General features: G+C 39.5%; 4 protein-coding genes and 1 pseudogene across 8 annotated transcripts; 3 read left to right on the forward strand and 2 right to left on the reverse strand.

The window, feature by feature from the left end:
• The first annotated feature begins 1,340 nt into the window (after nucleotides 1-1,340).
• On the forward strand, nucleotides 1,341-2,182 carry LOC126791101 (light-regulated protein 1, chloroplastic). The gene is made up of 3 exons (XM_050517505.1): nucleotides 1,341-1,579; nucleotides 1,670-1,828; nucleotides 1,917-2,182. The coding sequence occupies exons 1-3, from the start codon at nucleotides 1,398-1,400 to the stop codon at nucleotides 1,990-1,992; spliced, it is 417 nt and encodes a 138-aa protein (XP_050373462.1). The 5' UTR covers nucleotides 1,341-1,397; the 3' UTR covers nucleotides 1,993-2,182.
• Nucleotides 2,183-2,261: 79 nt separating this feature from the next.
• On the reverse strand, nucleotides 2,262-3,660 carry LOC126791100 (uncharacterized). The gene is made up of 7 exons (XM_050517503.1): nucleotides 3,572-3,660; nucleotides 3,373-3,490; nucleotides 3,252-3,295; nucleotides 3,061-3,171; nucleotides 2,888-2,980; nucleotides 2,699-2,805; nucleotides 2,262-2,590 (listed from the first exon to the last, which is right to left on the reverse strand). Exons 1-7 carry the CDS (start codon nucleotides 3,658-3,660, stop codon nucleotides 2,454-2,456), a joined length of 699 nt encoding a protein of 232 aa, XP_050373460.1. The 3' UTR covers nucleotides 2,262-2,453.
• A 4,874-nt stretch (nucleotides 3,661-8,534) lies between these two features.
• LOC126792866 (aspartokinase 1, chloroplastic-like) lies at nucleotides 8,535-12,922 on the reverse strand. The gene is made up of 13 exons (XM_050519358.1): nucleotides 12,041-12,922; nucleotides 11,855-11,937; nucleotides 11,712-11,752; nucleotides 11,456-11,610; nucleotides 11,183-11,332; nucleotides 10,972-11,067; nucleotides 10,687-10,803; nucleotides 10,265-10,384; nucleotides 10,067-10,159; nucleotides 9,842-9,958; nucleotides 9,269-9,385; nucleotides 9,085-9,147; nucleotides 8,535-8,969 (listed from the first exon to the last, which is right to left on the reverse strand). Exons 1-13 carry the CDS (start codon nucleotides 12,410-12,412, stop codon nucleotides 8,817-8,819), a joined length of 1,677 nt encoding a protein of 558 aa, XP_050375315.1. The 5' UTR covers nucleotides 12,413-12,922; the 3' UTR covers nucleotides 8,535-8,816.
• On the forward strand, nucleotides 12,765-13,905 carry LOC126792341 (pentatricopeptide repeat-containing protein At5g13270, chloroplastic-like; annotated as a pseudogene).
• LOC126792868 (protein NEOXANTHIN-DEFICIENT 1) lies at nucleotides 13,904-17,478 on the forward strand. 5 transcript variants are annotated; one of them, XM_050519363.1, is made up of 13 exons: nucleotides 13,904-14,515; nucleotides 14,641-14,880; nucleotides 14,966-15,103; nucleotides 15,236-15,305; nucleotides 15,407-15,490; nucleotides 15,587-15,650; nucleotides 15,789-15,835; nucleotides 16,039-16,093; nucleotides 16,190-16,228; nucleotides 16,413-16,581; nucleotides 16,733-16,796; nucleotides 16,895-16,951; nucleotides 17,065-17,477. In XM_050519363.1, the coding sequence occupies exons 4-13, from the start codon at nucleotides 15,241-15,243 to the stop codon at nucleotides 17,324-17,326; spliced, it is 906 nt and encodes a 301-aa protein (XP_050375320.1). In that variant the 5' UTR covers nucleotides 13,904-14,515; nucleotides 14,641-14,880; nucleotides 14,966-15,103; nucleotides 15,236-15,240; the 3' UTR covers nucleotides 17,327-17,477. The 5 variants fall into 5 exon arrangements, with proteins under 5 accessions (XP_050375320.1, XP_050375318.1, XP_050375321.1 ...); XM_050519361.1 differs by having other exon boundaries at nucleotides 15,013-15,103; XM_050519364.1 differs by lacking the exon at nucleotides 14,966-15,103 and having other exon boundaries at nucleotides 17,065-17,478.
• Nucleotides 17,479-17,524: the final 46 nt, after the last annotated feature.

Raw genomic sequence — 17,524 nt, forward strand, 5'->3', positions numbered from 1 at the left:
GGACACTTCTCCATTATTGTGTTTTCGCCTCCTAATGATTTGGTAGCTTTTCTCGGACAAAGCTTTTCAACTCGGGCCCTTTTACCCCGAAATTAGACGATTCACCACACTTCTGCCGCAGTCACCATTACTCTTGTGTAAATGCACAACTTCTAAACCATCGAATCGAGCTTCTTATGTTTCTAACTGCTGCATTTTTCATTACAAGCCATGATTTCAAAATGAGCATCTCAGTTCTTTAGAGTAACCCTACTAATGTGATTCATAATCATCTTTGCAAGTCTTTTTCACTTTGTTGCTGTGATGCTCATGATTCTGTTGTGGAAGGCAGTATTAATTTAGTTTGTCTTTGCCTAAAGTATTGTCAAAAAATGAATCCTCAACATGTGAGTGTACCAGGAAAAGTCTGGAGGGAAGTATGTGGTGGGCGGGGGTGGCCCTGGAAATTGAGGAACCAGGCAGCTCTTGCATCTGGGGCCAAAATTTATCATGCTTGGAAAAAAAAGGGGGTTAAAAAGCATGAGGGGAGTAAAAAAAAGATGAGGTAACCACTTCCAGCTGTGAATGCTGCCATGCTTTGGACAATTAGACCCCATTTCCTTCCATAATGCATGTATTGCTGGTGTGACTCGTGTTCTTGGCTTCTTATTAGTCCTTTTATTTTTGGTCTGTCACTTCAGAGATTGAATTATGGAACTGCGATTGCAGTAATCAAATATATTGCTGCCAGTTATGTACCTTTGTAAGGAAAAATCAAGGAAAAATCGAGATTTTATGAACGAAGTTGTGCGATGAGGTCTGCACTCCGAGAGTCAAGTGCTTTGAGTCGAAGTGCATCTAGTTTAGCTAAAGAGGTTCGAAATTTTTGAGTTTCGTCAATTACTTAAGAATTATTATTTATGAGACGATTCTGTCGTGACAGAAATGTACCATTTTGGTGACTTTAATCAAAAAATATGTTATCTTTTTATTGAGAAATACCTGAGTTGGTTCCCATATCGTTAAAGAAGCATACATAATCTTTCGGTATCCCTAGCCTCACTTGCATAGTGGTCATGATTCATGAACATGGGAACCCACTCTAATTTTGCAATAGGCTTTAACATTGATAAGAACACGATGAAACTACTTTATAAGTATTTCTAAGTTAGAAAATTAGGAATAGATGGTATTTTGGGAGGAAAAAAAACAAAGATGATGGGTAGCTCTCAAGGCTTTCATACCACTACCAGAATCTCAATCAAGCAGATAATTCAAACCTTATCCTCACTAAAAAAATATCTTGCCACCTTATCCATACAAGTCATTGCTCAAGCTGATCATATATTACACCCTCTTGGAACCTTGATCTTTCAAAACCAGCATACTAGTTTTTCACAGAACATCAGTTTATCACAATGCAGGCCACTCTACAGCTCTCACCACCATCACTTGTCTCCCTTCTAACACCGACCACCACCAAGTCTTTGGTCTTGCCGTTTAGGTCCACCATTCCCAGGGCACAACGATGCCTTCAGCTCAAGGCAACCAATGTGACCTCTGATCCTTCAACAGTTGATTACAGCTCCAGCGCAACTTCGTAAGTCAATCCAGCAATGTTCTATCCTTGGTTTGTACTGATTTGTCTCATCAAGCATTAAGCAAAGTTGGTTGATGATGAAATCTGCAGGGTGTTTCCAGCTGAGGCTTGCGAGACGATCGGAGGAGAAGCTTGTGATGTTGAAATGTATCCTGAAGTGAAGCTTGAACCACAAGGGAAGAGCGCGGAAGCCACGCCTGGTAAAGAGCTGGAGGATAGAGATTATCTAGAATATGACGGTCCCAAGACGTAAGATTACAGTAACAATGTTAAACCAACTCATCTTAAACTTGTTCTATGATGACAATTAAACAGTATGTCCTTACAATTGTTGCAGGGTCTTCCCTGCAGAGGCTTGTGATGATCTAGGAGGAGAGTTTTGCGAGCCGGACTATCAGAAAGGAGTATACTAGATAGATGTCTAGAAGGATCATGATCCTCTGCTCTTATCTTCTCACTTTCATTGCTGACTTCTGTAATTTTGTGCATATAATTACTAGTTGGAACTTGTGAAGTGCACCTGACAACTTTCCTAAATAATAAGGTGCCTGAACTTGTAATAGCCTACTTGGGAAGATTCAGTAGTTACTAATTCTTATATCAGGTGCAACTTGCAAGCAGTGCTCTAAAAATCAGAAAGATAAAGGATATTGATCATGAATCATGATTAGAAATTGAGAACTATAAAAGATGAAATTAAATTTCTGGGATAGTTGTTTTACCAACCAGGAATACTGATCACATCAGATAGTTCAAGGATTTTTACAGATTAACATTGTGATAGTAGAACAATCACTGATACAGAGTATGAACACTGACGGTGATCATCATGGAGCTCTTTCAGTTATTTGTTAATTTGATTTCCGATCTCACACTACCCATCATCTTCACCAATCTCCTCCAAAACAAGATACTGGAGAGCTATGGAGAACTTGGCAGTCTTTCTTTTCCTGGCGCCGCCACTAGCTGAATGGTTATAGTCTCTTAGGATGTATGATCCGGAGCCGTCACCTTCACAAACACACACCAACATATGCTCTATTAAGCTCCTGAAGCTTTACATATACCAATACAATAGGGGTTTCTTAAATTGCAGAACTATCACATTGCAAAACCAACCTTGAACTGTGAAGATGGTCGAAACCCATCGTTTGTAGATGAACAGAAACCTTGGAGATTCTCCATGGTGTGTATCCGATAACAGAAGCTTGCAAGGCCTTGTTTCACTACCATCACAACTGAATCATATAACAGGACTAAAACAGAAAATGAACTCACCAAGTATAAGCAAAATCATTGGTGACTCACTTAGCATGAACCATGGCATTCTGACACAGAGCTAGTGTCCTCACCATTGCCAAGTCTCTTCCTCTTGGATTACCATATCTCTGTTGGCAGCTCCTTGAAACGAAAAACACGAAAGAATCAAACCAAAGGCGAAAACAAACTCACAGAATCTGTAAATGAAGAAAAAGACTAACCTTTCTTCAAAGAAATCTCCAAAATCATCAATAACAACCGACACAGGAAATTCATCATACAGGTGGAATGCAGCAAAGAACTTCTTAATCCCTTCATCATCATCCACATACCTACATACATGACACATGCACTTCTCAGAAACTCCATACATCATTATGATCAAGAATGCTTAAAGGGGTCAGCAACTTACTTCATTGTAACTCGCTGAAATGTCTCACACGATGAATCAACGCCCTGAAAAGTTTTACCATAAGTTAATACTACATATAACATGATAGAATAAAACACGACAGAAGGAGGAAATGTACAACCTGGGAAAGATAAGGAGGGTTTGCCTCTAGCCGGCGCCGGCTGCAGATAAAGATGACAGGTCCATTGCGATTGTGGGCTTCGTTGAATGCGAACTGGAATAGTAAAGAGGTTTTTCCGCTGCACAAAAGACAGAAAGAGCAATAAGAAACAGAGGTTGAGAGACACAAAAAGAGAAGAGGAGAGTGGAATCGTGAATACCATGGAGGACCAGAGAGAAGCATGATAGAATTGCTTTGGTTGTTTTGTTGGAGGTCAGTTTGCCTCACTGAGAAGAATCTCTGCACCATTGTTCAAGCTCAAGATTACCTGAGCTCACTACCAACTTGTCCTAGCCAAAAAGGAATGGCTAAATTAGTTAATTAGTAATGTGGGTTACCTCATGTTGTACTAATACTCACAGTCACACATGTTTAGTGTCACACCACTAGAAAGCAATTTGCTTAGGTTCTAAAAACCATTATCAAGGTGTCCTCTAAGGATGACCGATTTGAGTACCCTACTGTAAAACCATCTAAGGAGTCTAGGAAAAAACAATGTGTTACGTAAGCTCATTTATCTTTATACTTAGTGAAACCAAATATGGTGGTTAAACCAAACAATCGGATATAATAGATGATTGTGATTCATACAAGTTCAGATCATACATTTACATGAGATTCATCTAATATGAACACTTAACACAAAAGTCAATTACTGCAACTACATAAATACAATATGTCCATAAGTTAAGAAGTTGTTGAGCTAACAATTACATAAGTCAAGAATTAACTCAGCTAACTCCATAACTCAAGAAGTTGTTGAGCTAACACTCCCATTTAAGTTGACGCATACACATCAATCATGCTCAACTTACCAAGCGAGTCACAAAGGTCTTTTTCGAAACACCTTTAGTTAATATATCTGTCAGCTAGTTTTCTGTATGAACAAAAGGAAAATTGATAATATTGGCATCAAGCTTTTCTTTTATGAAGTGACGATCAACCTCAACATGTTTAGTGCGATCATGTTGTACCAGATTCTGTGAAATATCAATTGCTGCCTGACTGTCACAATACAATTTCATGGTAGTTTTTGGTTTGACACCTAAATCACATAACAAGTTTCTCAGCCACAGTAACTCACACAGACCATGAGCCATACCTCTATACTCAGCTTCCGCACTAAACCGTGCTACCACCTTTTGTTTCTTGCTTTTCCATGTATCCAGATTACCTCCCACAAAGGTAAAGTAACCTCATGTCGATCTTCTGTCTGTGAAGCCACAAACTTCAAAAACATTGTTGTGTTTAGAAAACATCACTCATATTCCTGGAGCTGATTTCAAGTACCTTAAAATTCTAACAACAACATTCATGTGATCCTCACTCGGATTATGCATGAACTAGCTTGCCACACTTACTGCATATGCAACATCTGGTTTGGTATGAGTCAAGTATATCAAGCGCCCAACTAATCTCTGATAACGAGCTCGATCGGTAGGAACTTGATCTTGATATTTTGCTAAACGATGATTTTGCTCAATATGGGTGTCAACATGTGTATAGTCCAACATACTTGTCTTTGCTAGTAGATCAAGGATGTACTTCCTCTGACACAAATAGATATCCTCACTCCCCTTGACTACCTCAATGCCCAAGAAGTACTTTAGTGTACCTAAATCATTCATATCAAACTCTGTGGCTAGCTGCTTCTATATAATCTATCCATCTCAACAGTATCATTACCAGTAACTACCATATCATCCACATATATAATTAGGGTTGTTACATTCCCTTGTTGGTGTTTGAGAAACAATGTGTGGTATGAATTACTCTGTTTGTAGCCAATCTTCCTCATGAATTGTGAAAACCTTCCAAACCAAGCACGAGGTAATTGCTTAAGACCATACAAATATTTTCTCAATATGCATAGGAAGTTACATGGAGAACCAGCTACATATCTTGGCGGAAGATCCATATACACTTCTTCTGTAAGTTCTCCATGAAGAAATGCATGCTTGACATCAAACTGTCTAAGTGGCAAGTTTAAGTTAGCAGCAAAAAAAAAACAATACCCGGATAATGTTCATCTTTGCAACATATGCAAATGTCTCATCATAGTATATGCCATATGTCTGGGTGAATCCCTTCGCTACTAGGCATGCTTTATACCGACTTACTGACCCATCTGAATTATGCTTCACTGTAAACACCCAGGGACATCCCACAACCTTCTTTCCATGTGGTGGAGATACAAGCTCCAAAAGTATTGTTCTTTTGTAATGCTTCAATCTCTTCCTCCATTGATTTCCTCCATTTTGGGTCTTCCAATGCATCATGCACTTTGTTAGGCACTGATACAACATATATTTGATTTATAAATGATTCATGACTCAGATAATCTTTTGGTGGACAAAAAAATTAGCCACAAGATACTTAGCTTTGACCTGAAGGGTAGGTTCATATTTTTTTACTGGTTGACCTCGAGTAGACCTATTTGGTAAAGTATATTGTCTACTATAAGCCTCACTAGTATTAACTCCAATAGAGTGACTAACCTCATATGAGTGATCTTCTGTACCAGGAAAACATGGGTCATGGATAGAAGTAACAACAGAGGAGGCAGGAGGGGCAATTGTGTTGTCAGCTTCTGGTACCTGAATCTCTGGAGCAATTGTACCAGAATCATCTGGTGGTGTCTTCGAAGCTGATGCCTCAATGATCTCAACTGAACCTATCTCATCCTCTTCACGATACAACTCTTCAAAATATGAATGCTCCTCCTGAATAACAGTATCAGAAGAGGTAAAATAGCTCATGTCCTCAAAGAAAGTAACATCCATAGTGACATAGTATTTCCTCGTAGGTGGATGATAGCACATGTACCCTTTCTGATGCCCTCCATAACTAACAAACACACATTTAAGTGCCCGGACATCCAACTTTGACCTCTGACTTTTTAGAATATGGACAAAGGCAACACAACCAAAAACATGAGTAGGGAGATTGTGAAATGAGGGCAAGGAGACATAAGATGCAAGCACCTCATATGGAACTTTTCCTTGGAGGACACTAGATGGAAGACGATTAATGAGATAGGCATTATGACATCATTACCCCAAAGATATTTAGGCATGTGGGCACTAAAAGAGAAGACAACGAGCCATATCAAGTAAATGACGATTTTTCCTTTTGGATACCCCATTCTGCTCAGGTGTGTAAGGACACGTTGTTTGATGAACAATCCCATGTGTTTGAAAGAACTCCTGAAAGATACGGTTCACATATTCCCCCCCCCATTGCCAGAACGAAGAACTTTACTTTTGGCATAGTACTATGTTTGGACATTGATATAGAAGGCGTGAAAAGCCAGAAAAACCTCATCCTTGGTTTTAAGAAGAACTATTCATGAAAGACGTGTGAAATCATCAGTAAATGACACATAGTACCTCATACCTGACATAGTTGGTTCTTTTGAAGGTCCCCAAACATTAGAATGAATTAATTCAAAAGAAGAACGCTTTTATTAAAAATACTAGGAGAATAAGTAGCTTGATGACTTTTGCCCAAAATACATGTTTCACAACGTAAAGTTGACTCATCCACACCAATAAACAAAGTAGGCATGAATTTTTTCATAATACTAAAAGATGGATGCCCTAAGCGACAATGCCATAACCAAACTTCACTGAGCTTATCATAAGTGAAGATTAACGCGGTCCGAGACTGTGCTCCTGGTTTCTCCCCTGTGTATGTCTGATCCAGATGGAACAACATGCCCCTCAGATATCCCCGACCAATTAACTCCCTGGTGAGAAGATCCTGAAGTATCACATACATGGAAAAAAAGGTCACAAAACATTTTGCTTCAGTATTCAATTGTGGGACAGATATCAAATGATGAGATAAATCGGGTACATATAACACATTATAAAGTTCTATTGTGGGAGTAATACGAACTGACCCTTTTCCTAACACAGGGAATGCCTCACCATTAACATTACTAACATAGGGTATTGCTGAAGAGGATAATACGGTAAAATAAGATTTGTCATAAGTCATGATCTGAAGCACCAGAATTGATAATCCATGTATTAGTACCAACAAAGCTAGAAATATTTAAAGCCATACCAATTATCACGACATTTACGGAAATTGGTTCTATTGAGTTTGGCCCCCCCCAAAGGAACTACTTTCAGAATTCTTAACAGATACTTCAAACTTCTTAACATCATTGGCCTGAAAACTTTCTTATGTTCCAGAACCCATTGTAAAAAAAAAATCAACAGATCAGTAGTGATGCAGCGGAAAATAACGATAACAACCTGCTTCAGGTGAACCTGCACTATCAGTGCACTTGGACTGACAAGGAGAAAATAGGTGAACCTGCACTTAGCGGTGCACTTGCACTGACATGGAGAAAACAAGGAACTTGCATTATCGGTGCACTTGCACTGACAGAGATAAAACATGTGAATCTGCATTGAAAACTAGTTGAACACTGGAATCGGGTCGGAATATTCGAATCGGGTCGTTGAAGGCTGCAGCTAGGTCGGATTGATTTCTTCCAAGGGGACGGCGGCGTCTGCACAACAGTGCTTGCTCGACAGCCTGAAAGCTTTTAAGAAAGGAGCCGAACGATCCGGAGGCTTCGACTACATGCCTCAACGACGGCCTGAGACACAGATGCCGGACGACTTGCTCGGAGAACAATGTTGAACTTCACACAACAATACCGAGACCTTTAACACCATCTGACAAAATACCAACGCCAAACGTACACAACACTGGTTTGAGACAAGAAAATCCTAACAATGAGGTTTTACTTGAAAAAAGAAGAAGAAGAAGAAGGAAACAACAAATCCTTTTGGATCTGGTCTGATACCAAATCAGATATAATAGATGATTGTGATTCATACAAGTTGAGATTATACATTTATATGAGACCTATCTAATATGAACACAAAACACAAAAGTCAATTGATACAACTACATAAATACAATATGTCCATAAGTTAAGAAGTTGTTGAGCTAACTTCATAAGTCAAAAAGTTGTTAACAAACTATACTTCTTATTTACCATAGTTGCCGCTAATCTAAACAAACAAATGCGCATTTGGATCTAAATAGTGGAAACGAGTGACGGCCTTGACCAGTGTAATCGGAATGGGATAATATGATTTCGTTTTTCATTTTTATCCTTGCTTACAAGAATGAGTTACCCCAACACTCCCCACTTGTACTTGAACCTATCTATGTTGCACAATGATCTTTGATCTTTCTCATAGCTTTTCCAACGCATTTGAAAGAACACACGACCTTTTAAGGAATTCAAATGGTGACTACTCATACATTGGAAAGTGTCAAACTCAATAACAGATTTTATTTATTGATACAGAGAAATCACAGGCTTTTGGGGAATCTTAACGGGCAGGCTCTAAAAGGAACTGCTGAGGTTTACATCATCAAGCTTCTAGTGGCAATGGTGAAGCTGCGCCATTCCTGAATGTACCTTCAAATACTAATTCAGACAGGTCACCGCTTTCAAAGAAGGCCTGGTGAAGCGCCTTCACGCAGATTTCAGCTTCACTGTCATTTACTATCAGTGAGATGTTTACCTGGTTTATAACAAATCAAGTATTAGACAGCAAGAACAATTCAGGCAAAAAGAAAATGCGGTAACAATGAATTATCAATAATGTGGAACTGGGAAAGATTAAGATATGAAGAGACCTTAGATGCTCCTTGTGAGATCATTTGGACATTAACTTGATTCGTCCGAAGAACTTGAAATGCCTGTGAGAAAAGATAGACATTATACAAGATGACAAACTGACAAAGTACAGGAAACTACCAAGACAATTGCTTCAATACAAGTGTGACAGATTCTAGAATAGATCAGAGTAAAATACAGCACCTTCTCTAGAATCAATGAAGAATACTGAACATTCCCTATGAGGGAGATGATTGATCTCTTCTGCAGAAGATTTACGAATGCAATTTTTTCAAGTTCTTCCTCCATTTTGTCAAGTTCCTGTGACATATTGAATATAGAAGGGGTAAGGATATTAAAAAACAACAGTAAAGCTTCATGTTTTCAAAAGGTCGTAATCTACACAAGGACAGACTCAGGATTAGTTACAGTTCCAACGTCCCCTTTACTTGTGACGATTCATGCCCACAGCAGGGAAGGGTAGGCTTGATCATTAGTCAGGTATAATTGTCTCCACTTACAATCTGTAATCCAGAAAACTCTTTCAACTAGAGCTACAGATATATCAGAGTTCTTCTCTTCCTTTTTTTTTTGGTGGGAAGAGGGGGGGTTGCATTTTTATGTCTATTATCGTATCAGGTATTTTGCAGTGGTCATCTTTAACACCTTTATTCAGAGGGACCTTTGAAAAAAATGACACATAGCTAACATGAATTACAAGTAGGCAAACAGTGAAACAGTAAATCAGAAACAAAGAAGACAAGTTTATGAGCTTGCCTGCTGAATCAGTTCCCTACTCCAGAACTTCGATGGATCCAATGTCAAAGATAAGCTAACTTCACTTGTTGCAACAACATCCACAGATATGCCCAAATCTTCAAAGGTTGAAAAAACCTACATGGTTATGAGGAAGGCACAACAGTAACGATCAGAGTATACAACCAACAGATAAAAGGGGGACCTTAGGTTCAAAACAAAACCATGCCACTAAAAGTCTCTCACCTTTGCAAGAAAACCAACTTGACCAAGCATGCGTGTGCTGACAATATCCAAAAGAGTAACATTTTGCTTCAGAACTATGCTGGTTAGAACAGCCTAATATTGATATGTGTTAGAATAAGTGGGGGTAAAAAATAGGTTCAACAATGTTCAAATTCTTTCTCCAGTTTCCGAAGAAAGAAGATTTAAGCTGCTACAAACCTTGCTCATATCTCTTGCTTTAGTTATCAGGGTACCAGGAGCTTTAGGGTTGTAAGAGTTCTTGACCCTGACAGGAATTTCACCATCTCTAGCTGGTCTCATAGATTGTGGATGTAGAACCTGTTCACCGCATTCAATGTTATTTGTATTAGTAAGAATAAAAAGCTACATGTCTAATTCCCATACTAATTACTGAAGCAATAGTAACATAATTTGGCCAAGATGGATGCCATGTTCTTTTATTAAGATGAATAGATAAACTCAGTAGTCAGTAACAGTTTTCTTGGACAGAATTAGTTGAGAAGTCTCAGTATCCAGCTATATACCTTTCTCCAAACAAATGACATATACTCATATATTTAGCCAAGTCATCTATTCCTTTGAATACAATGTAACATTAAGCATTCAAGGAAATATCTAACCTGAGCACCAAAATATGCAAGCTCAGCCGCCTCATCAAAAGTTAAATAAGGAACAGGTTGTGCATTAGAACATATGGTAGGATCGCACGTCAAAACACCATCGACATCCTTCCACACCTGCAAAAAGGTCAAATTACCTTCTATATATGTTTTTGTATTTGCATATAGTTGCTACTGACAAAATAGGTGCACAATCTCCACTAAAATGCTTGTCATTCAGCTACGTCCGCAACAACCCAGGCAATGAATTTGCATATTTTTGAGTTACTCAAAGTCTAATCTCACCTGGACTTCTCGCAAGCGTAGGGCTTTACCAATTGTTGTAGCTGTCAAATCACTTCCACCCCTACCAAGGGTAGTAACAGCACAGGATTTTGAAGCCTACAATCAATACAGCATATGCAATGTTAGAAATCCCAGCTCTTTAACTTAGTTAGAAAACTGAGACTTTAAAGAAAGCATTTGAGCAGGAATTCTAGGTAGCCAGGAGAAAGACCTTTCCTAGAAAACCAGTAACAATGGGAATTGCAGGATCCTTGATCCAGTCATCATTTAATGTTTTGGCAACAGCTGGGTAAGTTTCCTCCAAGATTTCAGCATTGGTGAAGTCATCTGTTGTTAGGAAGCCAATGTCAAATGCATCATACTGCAATACATTAAGTAGCAACCATCATCAAAAAACAATTTTAAAGTGGTAAACAAACAAGAAGAGTACAAAGCTAATATAGATATGCCCAGACAAATGTTCAAAACAAGGGTATGTACATACTTGGCGTGCCTTAACACCAATCTTGTTCAGATAAGCCGCAACAATTCGTGTGGACATGCACTCTCCAAATGAAACGAGATAGTCTCTTGTCCGCAGAGTCAACTCTTTCATCATTGCTATTCCCTTCAGAAGTTGCTCCAATCCTTCCAAGTATCCTATAAAACGTCTCACAGAAAAGCAAACATCCAAGTTTTCTAAATAAACCACCATCCAAGCTTTTTAAAACATTTCCCCCTTCCACTAGGAAACTACTTACCCATAACAACAGAAGGATCAAGTCCGAGTTCCGAAACAGTCCTGATCACACAAAACGAACCACACAGCTTTTCAGAACACCACTAAACACACAACTGAAAACTCAAATCACAAACACAAGTGAAATCGTAATTTTGAGCTTACTTGAGATGAAGCTGTTTAACAAAGCTCAACTCTTCAATGTCAGAAGCATTCGAAACCCCGCAATTGACAGCCTTCTCCCCAGCCTAAGCATCCACACAGAATCAAACCCAATCTCACAATCAAACAACTAATCACAATTAGTCAAATAAACAGAGATTAATTAGAGACTAATAACGAGTGCATTACAAGTAAGAGGTTATTAGTAGTCTTCCCCATTGCAGAGAGCACCACCACCGGCTTCTCCTCCGGAAAACTCACAACCAGCTGAGCAATCTCCCTTATCCTCTCCGCCGTCGCCACCGACGACCCTCCGAATTTCATCACGCAACTAAACGCCGCCGTCTCGCCTCCCCCAGCCACCGCTTCGATCCTCCTCGTCCGTCTCTCCGCCCTCCACCCTCCGCCTCCGCATGCATTCTTCACCGCCGCGTAGAACGACCGCGACGGCGCAGCCTCGCCGGAGATCCACCCCACGCGCCGCGAGTGTGGGAGTCTTTGAATAAGGGAGTAGGTCGGAGTTATTCTAACGCCGCCGCGGAAATGCAGTGTGGCCTCCATTGGTGCAGTTGGCTCCGATCGCAATCAAATTTAGGGTTTAAGAAAGAAGCAAGCTTTAGTGGTGCCTAAAACGGTGCGTTTCAGTCTCTCTTAAACCCAAGTCAAAAGGTCAAAGCTTTGATACTAAAAATGTGCAACAAATTCAATTTGAATGTCTTCTTCTTCGTCTTCTTTAATCACAGTCCAATCTTATCTGCTATCCTCAACACCATCGAGACAAACCTCCTCCTCACATGACTCCGTCAACTTTGCTCAAATGCCCTCAGGGGTTTCGGCAAGATCCTCAGCTACATTGTCGAGAATGGAGCTCAATGTGCTCTGATGGAGGGATGCACGGAAGGTGTTCGATGAAATGCTTCTCAGGGATTTCGTTCCGGATTCGTCAATTTTTAAGAGGCTGTTGTTGTTGGATGAGGATCTGCATTGATCGTTTGGGAAGGAGTTGCATTCTTATGTGAGAAGAACTGGGGGTGCTAATGGTTCGGTCTAGAGGGCGATTGAGAACATGTATGTGAAGTGTGGATGGTTAGATGGTGCTAGACTTGTGTTTGATCGGATGGGGGACATGAAGAGTGTGGTAGCTTGGACTGGGTTGAGGGTGGGTTACACTAAAGAAGGGAACTTGGGGGAGGTTTTGGAGTTGTTTTCTGAGATTGTTAGGGAGAGTGTAGAGGTGGATGAGTTGAATGCAGGGAGGCAGATCCATGGTTACAGTGTTAAAGTTGGATTGGATGTTGAACAATTTATGTGGCCTGGACTGCTATGATTGGTGGTTATGCGTATCATGGCAATGCCACTGATGCTCTTCAGCTTTTCAGTGATATAATGTGGATCCAACAATTGATCATTATGATTGTTTGATGGATGTGTACTTTCAAGAGGCACATGAATTGATAAAGAGTATGCCATTTGAGCCTGATGCAATGAGCTGGAAAAGCTTATTAGGTGGATGCTGAATACATCGAAATCTTGAGCTCGGGAAGTTTGCAACTGAAAATCTTCTCCCGAAGGACCCAGAGGACACCGGAAGAAGCTGCACATTTTCGAAAATGATGGCTGAAAAAAGCTTGAGGCGAGAGACAGGTTGCAGATGGATCACTGCCAAGCGGGGGATAAGCACAATTCTCAGATAGACCAAGTATGCATTTCTTTCAACAATCCTGATGATTGACTTTTAACCGGGGAGGATGTATTGGCTTGTTTTCCTGAAAGAAAAGAACAACTTCTTGACCACAGTGAGAGACTCGCTGTAGCATTTGTGCTCATTTCCACACCAAGTAATGCCCCTATTGTGGTCTCCAACAGATTCCATCAGGACCATCACTTAAGCCGGGGGACTGTTCTTGCATAGATTATTGGTAACTTTTGCAATTCCATAAAAATGCCTATGCGACAGTTTTCATGTATTGAAACTTGAGACCAAGTCTACTAGTCTAGCCACCATTTCATGTGTTACTTGGTTGTGCTGAAGCCTGAGTCAATTCATGTGTTACTCTCTGGTTACTCAATTCAGCTGAAGCCCGAGTCACATGCAAGTACACGAAAGACGAACCGAGGGTGTCAGGGTACCCCGTAGTACATAAGATCAGTGAAGCCTTTGGTAAGAATAATAGCGACCGCTATTTTTTTTTTCCTACTTGCAATAATTTAGTGGTACTATAGTTATAGTATGAAGCACAGCGACTATCGTGTGACGAATCTGTTGACACGTCTGTATGAGAATCCCAAGATTTTGTGAGTGATATCATTTCTGCTGTCTCTCGTGGGCTCCAAAAATAAGGGGTCATCATCATATATGGGGAGCCATGCTTTTGCATAACCGTGAATGAAACCTCCTCAAGTAGTATCGGGTAAATTTCAAAGTTTCTAGGCCACTTGATTTTCGAAAGCATCAGCCTTTGATAGTTTTGCATTACAAGGAGTCTGTTTCTGGTATGGTTTTGTCATGGTAAAAGGTTGGTTGTGATTGGCTCCTCAACAATTCAAGTGGTTCAGTGGTGGTGGCCGGATGACGAATTGGCAATGACTGTGGTAAAAGATCAGCCGCCATGCGGTGAAGTTGATCCATAGAAGATGGGAGAAAGGCAAAGGAAGAAGCTTTAGGTAATTTACTATTCAGAAAAATCCAATTTCCAAGTTATATGAGTTTTAATAGAGTTTTGGTCCTTTTGGATTGGGTTAGATCAAATTATTAAAAATGAGAAACAAACAAATATAACTCTCTGTAGGATTGCGTCATGAGCAGCATAGATAACTATAAACATAAAAGGAAAACAGCGGTTTCGCTGTTTGGTATTCTTTGGATTTGGACGTGGGAGAGTTGAAGAAAACAGAGATTGGTATCACGATTTGGTATTTGGTTTGGTGTTGGTTTTGGTTTTGGTATTTGCCATTTTCAATTGGCGCCAAATATATCTCACATGGTTTGGATAACGTCCTATCCACTTCTACGGCTACTGATGGTTCAGGTAACCAATCACGTCACACTCTTCTGTTGCTTTCTCTTCCCCTATATAAATACGCAGAGAGTTCATCTTTCACTCGCTCTCACAGCCATTCATTGCTTTCACTCAATGCCCTTCTGGGTTTCACTGTCATAGTGTCAGCTCGATTCTCTTAATTCAAGCAACAAAGACAGCTTTTGCTTCAATCCATTATTTTCATTTCTGGGTTGTTTATCATTTCTTGAAGGTGAGAGTGGCCCTTTCATATAACTACCTCCTATGTAACACAAAATAGAGCTTTTTCTGTTCTGGAAGATGCATTCTAAGAAGCACTTTTTAAGTTGTTTATGGTTTTAAGCACTTTGTTCATGTCATCTAGGCCTCATGGACGTGGGAAAAACGAAATGTTCATTAAAATACGGCAAGCCTCCATGGATTTTCAAAGGCAGGTAGGTATCTTAACAACACTTGGTATTTATTGTTGTCTTCTTCTCAATTTTGAAAGGCAGACTGTACCTTGCCTTTGGTTTGATTTGATTTGTTGAATCAGAGCATTGTATCAACTCCACCTGGTCAAGGCAGCGACTGTTCGAGCATGCATCCCGAAAGAGCTCAGATTGGTTGAAGCATTTGGGTAAAATACTAATATCATTCTATATGGACCAGATTCCACTTTTTTCTGCATTGATTTTGGGAATTTGATCACCCAATATATATTTATTTGTTGCAGTTATACTCTTGGCGGGTTTTTTCTTGCTAACTATGATGACAGCCCAGCTGGAGTCTTTGATGAGGTTCGCATATTTCCCTGTTTAAATGTCTGATCCAAGATTTTCACATCAGTTTTTGTTCAACACTTGGTTTTGCAACAATTTTCAAGGTTATTCAACTAGTTACTAACAGGACATATGCATTTTTGTTCTCCCACTCAGCTAGTTGTGATTGCTGGACTTGTATGGAGCCCTCCAACATCTTGCGCGTATGTTTTGCTCAACTTTTTCTTGCTTTTCATACTGAATTGATGAGTGTACATTTTTTTTAGGAAACGTCTTAAGCTTGCCCCTTAAGTAAGAAACCTGTATTTACAGTTGATATAAATTGTTGAAGAAAGATAGGTTTTGAATGAATGATTGAAGGTACTTTATTTGAGAGCTGTTGTAACTTATTTTTTCTTCCAAATAGATGGGCATCAAAGGTGCTTGTGAATAGCAATGAAGCTTGTGATCATGGCCGAAAGGTGGGAGGCTGCATTTCGCGGAGCATAACTCTTCTTTCTATGTCTAGAACATGTTTTAGCTCTGGCATCTATTAATCTGATTTTTTTTACTTGCAGGAAGTAGGTCTACCAAGTCAAGTTGCGAGGTTTTCTAAGGTAATCGCATTTTTCTCTTTTTCTTTCTCTTGTGGTTTACTAGCCTTTGTAGACTGGTGCATAGAATCTTGAAATTGAATTGAATGCCTTGTTTAATCTTTGTGCATTGTAAACTCTGCATACAAAAGTACTTGCAAGAAATCTGTTACTATTTTCTAAAAACGATTGGTTTCTGCATAAACAGACAATTACAGCAGTTTCAAGGCAACAAAAGACCAAAAAAAGTGAGTTTCTAAATGCAATTGGTATGAATGGTGGTTTCACTGATCCAGGAGAGCATATGAATGTTCAAGTGACTGAATGCGTGAGTCCGGCTTCAAAAGATACCTGTAATGTCAACATTACGACTCTATGTGAGTTACATCTGAACTTTTTGTCTTTTGAACTTAATCCGAGAGGGAGCATAAGTTCTTACTTAAAACGTGCTTGGAAATACTTCTACCTAGTTTTCATCCTTCTGATAATTTGATCATCAATGTCTACCGTTGTTTATGGTGATGGCAGCACCTGCATTGAATGTTAACAAGTGGATGGGACCAGCAATCAAAATGACACTTCCAAGTTTTAGGTACGTTCCTTCTTGGATTTGTGGCCAAATCTCTCTCTAGTTCTCTATGAATAGGACTTGGTTTTCCTTAATTGTTACATTGTTTTGTGAAATTGTAGTGGCCGTACAGAGTATTATCCAGAGCTTCTTAAGTACTCTTGCCGGATTGACTGCAGGTTATGCTCGTCAAATGTTGGATAATATGCTTATTTGGTTGAATGTCGTGTTTTTCATACTTTATCAATTGCCATTGAACTGATTGATACTTTGCTTCTTGGTTATTGTTAAGGGTACGAGCAGTGCATCCAGCTAAAGTATCAGGGCCATCTCCTGTGCCAATGAATGAGAGTGAACAATGTTCAGACATTCATAGTCGCAGTGCACAAAATCAAGGAAACCACGTATTCATGGACAATGAGCAGAACCTTACCAGAGCCGTGATGCTATCAAAGCCCATACTGGCATTGGAGTTGAGTTCTATGAAAATGCAGGTTGAAACTCCAGAAGTAGTTTCCAACTACTTTAAAAACAATTCATTAGCAACCTCTTAGTTTCTTGATCCTCTTAATTTCTTGATCATGTTGTGTTACTTTGATAAGCTTATATATAAAAAATCCCATATTCTTTCATTTGGCATACTCTAGTTCTGCGGTTCTGCCCAATAATATCAAAGGATTTTGGTGGGAGAAATTTACATTCAACTTCTTGTGATAGAAGTTCTAATTTAGTATCAATTATGAACCTCATCA

The sequence above is a fragment of the Argentina anserina genome, chromosome 4 (genome assembly GCF_933775445.1).
Source record: "Argentina anserina chromosome 4, drPotAnse1.1, whole genome shotgun sequence".
Taxonomy (NCBI): Eukaryota; Viridiplantae; Streptophyta; class Magnoliopsida; order Rosales; family Rosaceae; genus Argentina; species Argentina anserina.